The sequence below is a fragment of the Anomaloglossus baeobatrachus genome, chromosome 5 (assembly GCF_048569485.1).
Source record: "Anomaloglossus baeobatrachus isolate aAnoBae1 chromosome 5, aAnoBae1.hap1, whole genome shotgun sequence".
In the NCBI taxonomy this organism is placed as follows: Eukaryota; Metazoa; Chordata; class Amphibia; order Anura; family Aromobatidae; genus Anomaloglossus; species Anomaloglossus baeobatrachus.
Genome location: NC_134357.1, coordinates 491805815 through 491819286, shown reverse-complemented (window position 1 = coordinate 491819286; position 13472 = coordinate 491805815). Strand labels below are relative to the sequence as shown.

The 13472-nt window shown below is 48.3% G+C and overlaps 1 protein-coding gene across 1 annotated transcript in view; it reads left to right on the top strand.

Moving 5' to 3' along the window:
- Nucleotides 1-13472, top strand: part of ENDOV (endonuclease V) — an 89083-nt gene that overhangs the window by 34795 nt on the left and 40816 nt on the right. Inside the window, exon 7 of the mRNA XM_075350741.1 lies at nucleotides 3361-3489. Within this exon, the coding sequence (XP_075206856.1) occupies nucleotides 3361-3489 (129 nt within the window). The remainder of the gene's footprint in view (nucleotides 1-3360; nucleotides 3490-13472) is intronic.

The following is a 13472-nucleotide window of genomic DNA, read 5'->3' as shown; positions in this document are numbered from 1 at the left end:
CCAGCACCCGCCCCTGTTCCCTTCGGGCTGTTTGTTCTTTTGTGTACACATGTTGTTCATGTTGAATTGTTCTTCTGGTTCATGGTGTTCAGTTCTCCGAACATCCTTCGGATTGAATTTACCCTAGACCAATTTATAAGTTTTCTCCTTCCTGCTTTTGCACCAAAACTGAGGAGCCCGTGATCCACGGGAGGGCTTATAGGCAGAGGGGAGGGGTTACACTTTTTAAAGTGTAATACTTTGTGTGGCCTCCGGAGGCAGAAGCTATACACCCAATTGTCTGGGTCTCCCAATAGGAGCTAGAAGAAAAGGAATTTACGGTAAGTAAACAAAATTCCCTTCTTTCCTAACCCCAGTGAGGACATTCACTGCTTTCCACTTTAGTGTTCCTTCCTGTGGACGCCACATCTCACCTGTCCACCAAGGCTGCAATCACTGCGGAGTGCTGGTGATCCTGTAACCATGAAAGGTCACCGAGCTAGTGACCCTGCTGTCCTCTTACTTTGGGCTTTCTCTCCGGGTTACCTCTGTCTCTTCCTTCGATTGCCAGCGGCCTCCTTTTCTGACACTTACATGCAGCTGTCATACCCTTCTTTTAGCACTTAGGCTTTGTGCGCACTAGAACTGTGAAGTTTCTCAAGAAAAATTTTGAGAAAATTCTGGGAGTGGAATATTTCCGGACCTCCGGAAAAAATCCGCACCAAATCCGCGGTAAATCCGCATGCGGATTTGCCGCGAATTTGCCGCGATTTTCCCGCAGGTTGTTCCCTGCGGATTTTGCAGGCTGTACTGCCGAAATCCGCAGGGTACCTGCGGAAAAGAATTGACATGCTCATTTTCTCAAGAAATTTTCTCAAGAAATTTCAAGGAAATTTTCTTGAAAGGAAATTTCTTGAGAAAAATCCGCAGTGTGCGCACAGCTATTTTTTTTTTCACATAGGATTTGCTGGGAAATGTCTGCACAAAGATTGCAGACATTTCTCAAGAAATTTCCGCGGGTAAATCCGCGGGTAAAACGCACTAGTGCGCACATAGTCTTATATGCCACTTTCAGGGGTCTTTTCTGCTTTTGAGGGGCCAAATCTGGAGACTTTTATTGCCCTTCATTTCATCGTCCTTCTTGAAAAGCCTCCAGTCCACAGCTTTGGCCACTTTCCTGATGTCAGCATCAATTGAGGACAGAATTTCCTTCAATTAATACTCCTGTACCCCTCCTGAATGCCAGTAAAAGACCCTTCTGGGCCTGTTTTAGTTTTATTCTATGTCCTCTTTCTGGAAAGACTCCCACCAAGTAGCATTTAAAGAGTGTAATTTGGGGACACTCCATTCATGTGCCTATCACCCCCCACTTGACGTGATTGCGGCAGGCCTGCTGAAGACACTGTGGCTACTATTATGGTACTCCTGTGAAGACCAACCTTGTCTAATGTTAATAGGAAACAGTGATTTTCACTATAGACTGCAAAACTGCACTCTATGGTATGAGAGATCGGACAGTCTCAGTTTCAAGTTTCCTAACGGGACTGAAAAAAACTGAGAAAAAATGTATTTAAATATATCAATAAAAATTTAAATTGCCTCCCTTGTGTCCCATTTTTTATTTGTGTGTGGTGTGTGTGCGCGTGCTTGTATATGCACAGTCATAGCCGAAAATATTGGACCATTCAAATTGTTCTAGAAAATGAAATAGTTCTCACAGAAAATTATTGCAATTACATGTTTTGTTACATCTATACTTTTTTCCATTGCTTGTATTGGAACAAAACAAAAAAGGCAAATTGGACATAATTTCACACCAAACTATAAAAATGGGCCGGACAAAATTGTTTGCACCTTTGCAAGATTGTGGGTAAACAATTTTCTTTCAAGCACTTGATTGTTCAAACTCACCTGTGGCAAGTAACAGGTGTGGGCAATATGAAAATCCCACCTGAAACCAGATATAAAAGGGAAGAAGTTGACTCAATCTTTGCATAAGGTGTCTATGTGTACCACTTTGGTTCTCAAGTCCTCAGCCATTTCTCTTCTCTTTCTGGAGCTTTTTGGTAAAGCACCTCCTTCTACTGTTTACCGAAAAAAGAATGAGGCCTACAAAGAAAAGAACACTGTACCTACAGTCAAATATGGTAGAGGCTCAAAGATGTTTTGGGGTTATTTTGCTCCCTCTGGCAATGGGTGCTTTGACTGTGTGTAAGGTATGAAATCTGAAGATAACCAAAGGATTTTGGGTTGTAATGTAGTGCCCAGTGTCAGAAGGCTGGGTTTGCATCCTAGGTCATGGGTCTTCCAGCAGGACAATGACCCAAACATATTCAAGAAGCCCCCAGAAATGGATGGAAACAAAGTGCTAGAAAGTTCTGATGTGGCCGCAATGAGTCTGGATCTAAATCCCATTGACACCTGTGGAGAAATCTTAACATTCCTGTTGGGAGAAGAAGCCTTCAAATATGAAATCTGGAGCATTTTGCAAAAGTAGACAAGAGTGGTGCAAAATTCCAATTGAGAGGTGTAAGAAGCTTGTTGATGGTTATAGAAAGCGATTGATTGCCGTTATTTATACCAAAGGATGTGCAGCCAAATATTAATTTGATTTTGAGGATGCCAACAATTTTGTCTGGCCCATTTTTGGAGTTTTGTGTGAAATTATGTCCAATTTGCCTTTTTTCGTGTTGCTCCAATACACACAAAGGAAATCAATATGTGTGTAACAAAATAATTAATTGCAATAATTTTCTGGGAGAAATACTTCATTTTTCTGGAATAATTTCAAGGGTGTCAATATTTTCGGCCATGACTGTACATATACACACACACACACACACACACACACACACATACAGGTGCATCACCACGTACAAATACAAGCCCTCACACATTGACATAACAAGTAAAATATTACCGGTATTGGAAAATGCTGACACTAGTGATTTTTTTTATTTTTATGAATTTCTCCCAAATTTTTCACCACTTAAATTAAAAAAAACAAACAACTAAATAAATAAAACTATACAAACTTTATATTGTTGTAAATAAACTGACCTGAAGAAACATGAGGTCAGACCAATTCTACCAGACTATGAACACTGTAAATATCTATACGATAAAATGTATGGTGCCTTTCAAAACTGCAACTCGTTTCCCAAAAACACAAGTCCCCATATGGCTATGTCGGACAAGAAATAAAAACGTTATGGCTCTTGGAAGAAGAGGAAGAAAATAAAACCTGGTAGGTCTCATAGTATTTTGCAAGTTTCTGTATAAGACATACAGAACCGCTATGTTCCTACTCTACAACCATGTGGCTTTCTGCAGGTCTGTCTCCGGTGGCAGTAACATCAGACCCCACATTTCTTTCCGCAGGCATTGAAGAGCAGCCAGAAAAGTGTTAAACCCATCTATATCTCAGTCGGCCATAAAATAAGCCTGGAGACTGCTGTGACGCTGGTCCACAACTGCTGCAAGTATCGGGTGCCTGAGCCAACTAGACAGGTGCGGCATCTCACCAAACTGAACATCAATGAATGTCATATTTGTTTGGTAACTATTAATTTCTTAATCAGTCCTCAAAGGGGTTTGCGCTCCATTTTTCTGATCCACGGGTCCAAAGCTCATGCGTTGATCTAAAGCAGTGCTTCCCAAACTCCAGTCCTCACGACCTCCAACAGGTCATGTTTTCAGGATTTCCATTGATATAGCACGGGTGATGCCTTGCTAATGATTCCATCACCTGTTCAATAGAAAGGAAATCCTGAAAACATGACTTGTTGGGGGCCATGAGGACTGGAGTTTGGGAAACACTGAACTAGAGCAAGGGCCTCCTTTGAAGTCAAGGAGCTGGATGTAGTTTTAGTAATTCTGTGTAGGGTAGTTATGTGCAAGTTAAAGGATGACAAAAGATGGTAGCCTTCAAGTGAACCTTAGGTACCTTTATACATGAACTTGTTTTCATGTGATCACCCTCTTCCCACAGCAATTTAATTTGTAAGCATTTTTTACAGTGCATTATGGTTCAATGCAAAACCGCTTGGAGGTCTCCATCAGTGTAAAGTGTTATGTGGCATATTCACAATTGTCTACTTTCAAAAAATATATCACACTTGCCGTCTCTTCCAGATTGTCCAAAAGGCACCCAGAAAAGGGAGCCGCCTTCTAGAAGAGTTAGCAAATTGCCAGGCTGCTGCAGGAGCTTTTCTGAACCTCCTGGAAAGTAGCTCTGCCTTTTTTAATATGCGTGTTGCCAGGAGGCTTTTTCATCAGCCCAAACTACTTAATCTAGACTCACATTCAGATTTCATCTAGATTCACATTTGTAAAGTCAGAACCTCTTCTGGTATTAACATCAGCACAAACACTGCACCCCGCTGGAAGCTTCATGGCCGAGCAGCCTTACATCACCAAGCACAATGCTGAGTGTCAGATGGAGTGGTGTAAGGCCACCACCACTGGACTCTGAAGCAGTGAAAACGCATTTCAATAATCCTTCCGCGCAAGACATTTTGGACAATTGGAGCTTCCAACTTTGCGGGAGAAGTTTTGAGAAGAACCTTTTCTGTTCCCCATGACTGTGCCCAGCTCACAAGGTCAATACAGACATGGTTGGGGGAGTTTGGTGGAAGAACCTGCCGGCCTCTCCCCAACATCAGGGTCTGACCTTACAAATACACTTCTGTATGAAGGGGTAACAATTCCCACAGACACCTCCAAAGACTTGAGAAAGTCATTTTATAAGAGCGCAAGCTGCTATATCTGCAAAGGAGCCGACTCCATATTAATGGCTATAGAATCTAATGTTAAACAAGCTCCTCTTGGTGTAATGTGGGGGGGTCCTAAAATCTTTACCCATATAATGTATAAAGACTTGAAACAAAGGAACCCTTGTCTGAGAGTTACACTGATGACCAAAAGGGTAACAATGTTTTGAACTCTTGACTTTCAGCTTCCATATCGCACCATCCACTATATCTTTGCGCTTGAGACTACCTTAATTTTATAGGCAATCATCTTGGCTATGTCATACATAAATTTATTTTGTTATGCAGATTCTTGTCATGTCACTGCATTTTTACTATTTTGCTCCTAAAAATCAATGTAAATTTTTATTTTCTCTATCGCTTTCATTGGGGGACACAGGACCATGGGTGTATGCTGCTGTGACTAGGAGGCTGACACTAAGTAGACATAAAAAAAGTTAGCTCCTCCCTAGCAGTGTACACCCTGAGCCGGAGGCGGATCTATGCCAGTTTTTTGCTTAGTGTCGTAGGAGGCTGAAGTGGGCCCATATCTCTGTGGGCCAACCTCAGCCTAGGCTATTCCTTTTTTTCCGTTTATTTTCGTGCTATACGACGCCGCTCAGCCTTCTCATCTCTTCTAGACTTTTTGTCTCTTCTGCAGGGTTAAAGTCCCTGCATCAGAGAGAACCCTCGCCTTCTCCTCCCCCACGGGGTACCGTCCCCAGGGTTGTCTGAGGGCTCAAGACACCAGGCCCTATCCCCCTCCTGCCCCATGGTACCACCCCAGGGGCTGCTTGGGGACCGACATTGTTAATTGTTTAAGGGCACACACTCCCCGTCGACCCCTATGGTACCGTCCCAAGGGGTGCTTCTGGTGGAGGCGACGAGGGATCTCTGCTACCCAGGACCCGATGTCAATCGCAGGCTGCAGCGCAGGAGCGCTCACAGTACCAGGCCTCCCCCAGCGTTCTTCCTTCTACCCTGGGCCCAGGCAGTGGAGTTATTCAGGCAGCGCAGGAGCGCTCTGCAGCTTTTCCCTAGCTCCCCAGCGCTTCCCCCTGGTGGCTCCCAGGGGCAGACTGGACTCACCGGCAGCCGCAGCATCAGAGGATGGGTCCGTGGATCAAAGCGACGCCGCCAGGACGCAGGTAGGATCTTCTCCAGCAGCGCTGCGCTCCCGGCGTCCGCTCACTAATTTAGCTCCCGGCTTCAGGCCTACCTCGGGCCGGTGCGCTCCGCCCCCCTGTTTGCGCGCGCACGCGTTTTTACCGGCCACGCCCCCCTCGACTTCTGCCCGGAGATAGCCAGCTCAGTGCTGCAGCACGCCCCCATCCCTCCCAGCGTCCCCTACGATGCAGGACAAAGGGAGAGGATCATAGCTGCAGCGCAGGAGCGCTCAGCAACACCAGGCCCCCCAGCGTGCACAGGGGATCGTGGTTACACAGCGCAGGAGCGCTCAGCAGTTCGGCGACTCTCCAGCAGGCAGGATGGGACCGAGGATCACAGCGACGCCGGCAGAACGCAGGTAAGACTTCGCTGCGCTCCCGGCGGGCCGCCCACTAATCTAGTCCCCTGCTCCGGCCTACCTCACACCATCAGGCCTCCACCTCCCAGTGTTGCGTGCGCGCACGTGTTTTTTGCCCAAGCATGACCCCTGCAGGTCCTGCCCGCTCCCAAGCCGGCCAGCCCCCCCACTGCAAAAAAAAAATGGGCTGCTTTTCTTTTTCAGCAATGCTCCCCCCGCAGTTTCTGAGACCTCTGCGGACCTGGGTGGGAGACAGGACCTGGGTGAGTGCTGCTCCTGCTTAGGAACAGACGATATCTCCTTAATTTTTTTCCCCTTTTCTGCTGTCTCCCCCCTAGCGTCACTAGTGTTTTTTTTCTAAGCACCTTATAGCTTTTTTATGCATGCACAGCCTGCTAAGTAAAATCCTCCCAATCCAGGCTACGCCCCCGCTCGGCTTGCGCCCCATGTCACCGCCAGCACCCGAGCTCCGCTGCGCGCCCTTTTCCGGAGGGGTAGACCCTCTATCCCAGTCTGTGGACTCTCTCTCAAGGGTGTCTAGGACCATCGCGCAGGCGTTGCAGTCGCTTCCTACGCCCGGCCATGCTCCCCCGGTCCAGCTGGCTCTGGACAACAGTCGGTCTGATCCAGACCCTACCACTGGAGTGCAGAAGAGGACCTGCTGGGCCTCCTTTCAAGCCCTCCCGGAGATCTCATCACCTCCAGGCCCCGAGTGTTCCTCGTCCCCGAGACCGGCCGACCCTTTTTTCAGGAGAAGAGTCGGATGCAGCCTCGATGCTGATTCCAGATCAGAGTCCTGATGTCAGAGGTAGGGTGGATAGTCCGGCCAAAGCGGTAAGTCGTACGCTAGAGCTCCAGACGGACTCTGTGGCTACCCAGTGCTTGCATGTCTCCTTAAAACAGGTTAAGCGGGCACACAGGCAATTCGGTGACCATCCAGTCGTTGCTGAAAGTCTGTACAAGCACTGACGACAACCAGTCAAGATATTCAACAAAGGTAAGTCGTTTGATTTTCTTTTTCTCCCTTCCTGAGGCTCTCAAGAAGGAATGGGCAGGCTTGCCTATGGTCGCCCTGCTGTTTTTTTCCGGCGGTCATCTTCCAGTACTGTCTCTCCCGCACGGGGCATTGCTCCGAGACGCCACAGATCAAAACACCGAGAGAGTTGCCCGTTCAGTTTTTCTTCAGACGGCAGACACGGTACTCCTACTGCTCTCGCCGCCATCTAGCTGGCAGCATCCATGATGTCCGGGTCCGATATCCTCCACAACGGTTTGTCGCGCGGGATCGAGCAATCCGGAGTTCACAACCTGGCACACAGTTTGCTCTAGCGGGTGAGTACATACTCATCGCATCTCGGTCAGCAGCTTACTGCCCAGTGAAAGCGGCTAGCAGCACGGGGACCATCTGTCGGGCGATCTGGCGCAGAGCCTAGTATGCGGACGCGGCTTCTAGAATATCACTTACAGCCCTCCCCTTTACAAGAGGTCGTTTGTTTGGAGACTGGCTGGATCAGGTTATCGACGAGATCACGGGAGCTTCGGTTCCACACGCACAAGAAAACCAGGTCCCCGCAGAGGAACAGGAAGATTCCGTACCTCAATGCATACCCTTTCTGTCGTTTCTCAGCCACACCAGCCATCGACGACGACGTCCGGATCACAGTGCTACCCCGCAAGATGATTCTTGGTCGTTGGGCGCGGGCGCAGACCAGGTGGAGGGGGGGGGCGCCTGTTTCATCCCAATCACGTCTGGCGGACTTGGATCACGGACGCCTGGGTCGGAGAGATGCTGGACTCAGGGTACATAATAGAGTTTTTCAGCAGGTCTATCGTCGGACATACAGGTCGCACCTAATTTGCCAACAGCACAGATGTTCCTGCGTCTCGCAATAGCAGACGATCTTTTTTGGTGATTCCATACCTGGTCGCCTTGTTGATCAGGGGGTCTTCTTTTTGACGACTGTCTCCTAAGTGTTCAGGTCACCATCGATATCCTGTCCCGACTCGGCTAGCTCATCAATCGGATGAAGCCCTCTCTGGCCCCGGCCAGCAGGATTACCTGTCTAGGCATGGAGTTCGATACCATCCAAGGACGCTTGTCCCTCCAAAGAGACTTCCAGATCCTCCGTCACTCCAAGCCGGAGAGTCCTCAGTTGGATGGTGGCGGCAATAGAGGCGGTTCCGTTTGCCGCTTCCACCTTCGTCTCCTTCAGCTGACTTGGCTGAACAGATGGGCAATTCTCTATTCACCTTGAATCGCAGGATCCAATTGACTCCGGGAACCCGCCGCCCGTTTTTATGGTGGACCAGCGGCCCCCACCGGTCCAGTGAAATGTCTTTCATACCAGTACACTGGCACGCAGTCTCCACCGAGTCCAGTCTTCTGACTGGAGAGCGGTGTTCCGAAACACACGGCTCACGGTCGGTAGTCCTCCCAGGAGAGCCGTCTGCCTATCAATTTTTTTTTTTAGGGATCAGAGTTTCTTTCTCCGAGCCCTACAGATTTTTTTCAGCCCTTCATACAAGAGTCGCCATCCAGAATCCAGTCGGTCATCACCTGGGCGGAACAAGGAGCGTCATGGCGATGACATTGGTGAAGAAGATCTTACAGTGGGCATAGCCTCACGACTCCAGATTTTGGCCGCAATCATTTTCCCCGCCGTGGAGAATTGGGCAGCAGACTATATCAGCAAGGTCTGGCGGCAGGTGAATGATCCCTCACTTTCGAATGGATCTGCCTCAGATGAGATATTCCGAACGTGGACCTGATGGCGTCTCGATTCCACAATCAAGTCACAAGAGTCCTCAAGAAACTCGGAGCAGAGGGCATCCCAGTGACTCTCATTGCCAGGGATTGACCCAGGCAAGCGTTGTTCGCAGAACTCACCCAGCTCATCAGACACCCCATGGTGGTTTCCAGATCGTCTGAACCTCCTGTCGCAAAGTCCTCTTTGCCATCAATTTTAAGGGGTTCTCAATTTGACCGCACGGCTGTGGAACCATGGCTACTAGCCCAGGCAGGCTTTATCCCACAGGGGTTACAGACCATGGTCAGAACTCAGAAGCCTCCACCTTCAAACATCTACTACCACACCGGAAAGGCCTCCTTTCAAGAGTGTAAGGTCAACATCAACTCATCTACACTGGATTGTCACTCCCAGTGTTACTGGCCTTCCTACAGTCAGGCTTACTGGCGGGTCTCTCGCCAGCAACCTTCAAAGGGCAGGTGTCGGCTCTATCTCTCTTTTCCAGAGAAAACCTTGCATCTCGGCCGCAAGTCAGGACGTTCATCCAAGGAGTCGTCCATCTAGCACCGCTAGATCGTTCCCCGCTAGAACCATGGGTCCTCCAGCTGGCTCTAGGGTCTCGTCAATTAGCTCCGTTCGATCCTCATTCTCACGCCTATCCGGGAAGGTGGCTTGGTTGAGGACAGTCACTTCAATCGGAGGAAGGTCTGCTCTGTTAGCCCTCTCATGCGGGTCACTTTTTTCTTGTTTTTTTTCACCAAGACGAGATTGTTCGGCACCCGTCTCAGGTTTTTTTCCTACCGGAGGTAGTATCTGAATGAGGTGATTGTACGTCCATCCTTCGGCCCAGCCTCCATTCGATCCTTGGAGAGGTCTCGGCTTACACAGGATCTAGTGCGAGCTCGGAGGAGTTACGTTTCGAGATCCGCGCCCTTCTGCATCTTGGACGGCTTATTCGTCCTGTCTACTGGACCCAGGAGGGGCATGCTGGCGTCCAAGGCTACCGCTGCGAATTGGATCAGGCCGACCATTTCAGAGGCCTACAGGATTAGAGTCAGGTTTTCTCCAAGGGGTGTAAAAACCTTTCCACCTGTCCAATTGGGGCGTCTAGGACAATCAATCAGACGCCAGGTGTCAGCCAAGCAAGTCTACAGAGCCGCCGCGTAGTCAAGCTTTTCTTACCTGTTCCAGGGTTTTTCAGGACACAGCAAGGGGCTGTCGCACACCTTTGATAAGCCGGTTTACTTTTGCACCGAGCATTCTTACAGAGTTTTGGATATGTCTTGAATCTGTATGATTACTCCTGTACCCACCCAAGGACTGCTTTTGGACGTCCCATGGTCCTGTGTCCCCCAATGAAAGCGATAGTGTGTTTCTTGTTATTACCTTAATTAGTTATGGTTGTTCAGGTTTCTCCTACTACTGCTTGTACACTAAACTGGCATAGATCCGCCTCCGGCTCAGGGTGTACACTGCTAGGGAGGAGCTAACTTTTTTATGTCTTAGTGTCAGCCTCCTAGTCACAGCCGCATACTCTCATGGTCCTGTGTCCCCCAATGAAGACTCAGAGAAAGAGATTTTACGGTGAGTACACAAAAATCCTTCTATTTTGTTAGTACAGTGGAACCTTGCTTAACGAGAACAATCCGTTCTGGGACTGTGCTTGTTAACCAAGTTACTCGTTCAGCAAAGCAAGATTTCCCATCGGAAATCATTGCAATGCAGACGATTCGTTCCACAATGTGTTAAATGTCCCATCCTGGTCCCCTATTCTGTCATTCCACACATGCACAAACACACGCAAACATGTACAAACACACACAAACTCACACACACACTCACACAAACACACAAGCACGCACACACATATTATATGCTCACCTTACCTTTCGTTTCATCGCCGGTCTCCTGGGTTTTGCTGTTCTCTGGTACGGGACCGGGCTGTGTATCGGGTTACCATAACGACGAGGGAGGAACTTCCGTGGCCAGAGCTCTGACGTCAAAGGCAGAGCCGCTTGCCACTGATTGGCCAGCACGCTGCCTTTGAGTAGCGTCTGACAGGAAGTTCCTGCTTCGTCGCTATGGATGCCGATGCACAGCCTGGAGTGGAGCGGAGCGGCGAACTACAGGACCCAGTAGGCCGGCGATGAAACGGAAGGTACATTACATTATATTATATGCTCACCTTACCTTCCGTTCCATTGCGGGCCTCCTGGGTCTTGTAGTTCGCCGCGAGGACGTCGCAATGTACCCGGGAACTACAAGAACAATGAGGCCAGCGGTGGAACGGAAGGTAAGGTGAGCATAATACTGTATGTGCGTGGGTGCGTGTGTGTTTGTGCGTACATGTGTGTGTTTGTGCGTGCATGTGTGTATTGGGCTGCAAGTGCGGGTTAGAGCACGGTGAGTGTACGGAACCGGAAGTGTGCGCAGTGAGGATTTCGCTCGTACAGCAAAGCTTTCTCGTAAATCGAGTTACAAATTTACAGAAAGCTTTGCTTGTTAAGCGAAATTCTCGTTAAGTGGGTTACTCGTTAAGCGAGGTTCCACTGTATTCTGTAAATCCACCTGTGCATTTCACCACTCCTGAATCCTTCTGGGCTCTCGATCAGATTCAAGCATGTCTCGACCGAAATCTGATCCCAGATCTTTTCTACAGGTCCCAATGTTGGTGTATACTGATTGCTTCTCTTGGGTATGTATACAGCTTTTTCTTCAACTCTACCCACAAGTGTTTGATTGGGTTGAGGTTTGGGGATTGTGGGGGCAAATCCAGCACCTCTACTTCATTGTCATCGAACCATTTCTTAGCTAATCTCAACGTATGCTTCGGGTCATTGTTTTGCTGGAACACTATGTCGTCCTTTTCATACCCATAGTATTCAACTAGGATACTCACATAAAGCTCAGCATTGAGACCACCATTGATCCTGGTGAAGTATCCAACACCTTTGGCTGTGAAACAACCCAATTTCATCAGGCTTCCTCCATCGGACTTGACAGTTCCTTCAAATTCTCTATCTGTTCGCCCAGGGGTGGGCACTTAATTTTCCCTATGGGCCACATGCGAGACCGTGAGTGGTGTGGAGATCCACAGCAATAGGCTGAAGTTAGTTCTGCTTAACATTAATATTAACATAGTAATTATAATTATTATTTATTAATATTATAACACTTAATATTGAGAAGAATTAAGTATGCTGAAATCCCCCTATATACCGCATGAGCCCACATACAACCCACCTATATACAGTGTGAGCCCCCACTCAGCCCCCTACATACAGTATGATCCCCAAAATAGCCCCTATACACAGTATGAGCCTCAACATAGCCTCTTTATATTCAATTTGAGCCTCCACATAGCCCTTATATATACAGTGTAGTGACCCATATGGTCCCTCTATATACAGTGTGAGCATACAGTATGAGCCCACACATAGCTTCATATGTACAGTATGAGCCCATACACAGCCTCCTATATACAGTATGAGCCCCCACACTCTCCTAAATACAGTATGAGCCTGCAGTGAGCCTCCTAAATATGGCATGAGCCCTCATATAGCCCCCTATATACTTTGCGCCCCCACATAGCCTCATATATACATTATGAGCCCCAGTTAGGCTCATATACAGCATAAGTCCCCACACAGCCTCCTACACCCATGCAAACATCCCATACACATGAAAAAAAGAAAACACATACTCACCTCGCTTTCCTTCCCCACCACTCTCCTCCAGCCTCCGGTGCACACCGGTGCTCTGCACAGCACATGCAATGATGTGATGTCATCGTGTCTGCTGTGCGTCACGCTGATTGGTGGAAATCTGAGCCAGAGGCATCATCCTCTATCAATGTATTCACCTCTGTCTGGATCCTGAGCATGCAAATAGTGGGGATATCGGGAAGCGTTCAGCAGCAATCGGACGGTGGGGGAGGGCATGGTGCAGCCTGTGGTTCTGTCTTCAGCCCTTCGACTTTCTCTGTCCATGGGCCCAGACTGGAGCAGCCAGAGGGAGGAATGTAGCCTGCAGGCCACACTTTCCCCAGCGTTAGCTCCTTTCTCCTTTGTTTCTTCCAGTCCCATTTGCACTCATCAGAGCCTTTCGTCTCATCACTCTAAATCCCCCATTTCCAATCGTCGACTGTCCACTTTTTGTACTTTTTTGAAAACTCAAGCCGACATTTCATTCGACATTATGACAATATTGAAGTGGAGGCTTCTTCATGTTTTTTTCATCTACCATTCCAGGCTTGTGTAACGTGCGTCATATGGTGCTTGCATGCATGTCTGTGATCATACTATTACGAAGCATTTCAGCTGCCACCGCTGTCGTGTTTGTCGCACCAGAACTGATAGACCATGTGAAGTGTTGACTTCGATATTTTGCCTGGAGGTCGCCCTTTGGGCTTTGGGATGGATGGACAGACTTAACTTTATATTCCTCCAATTGCATGGCACTCACATGATG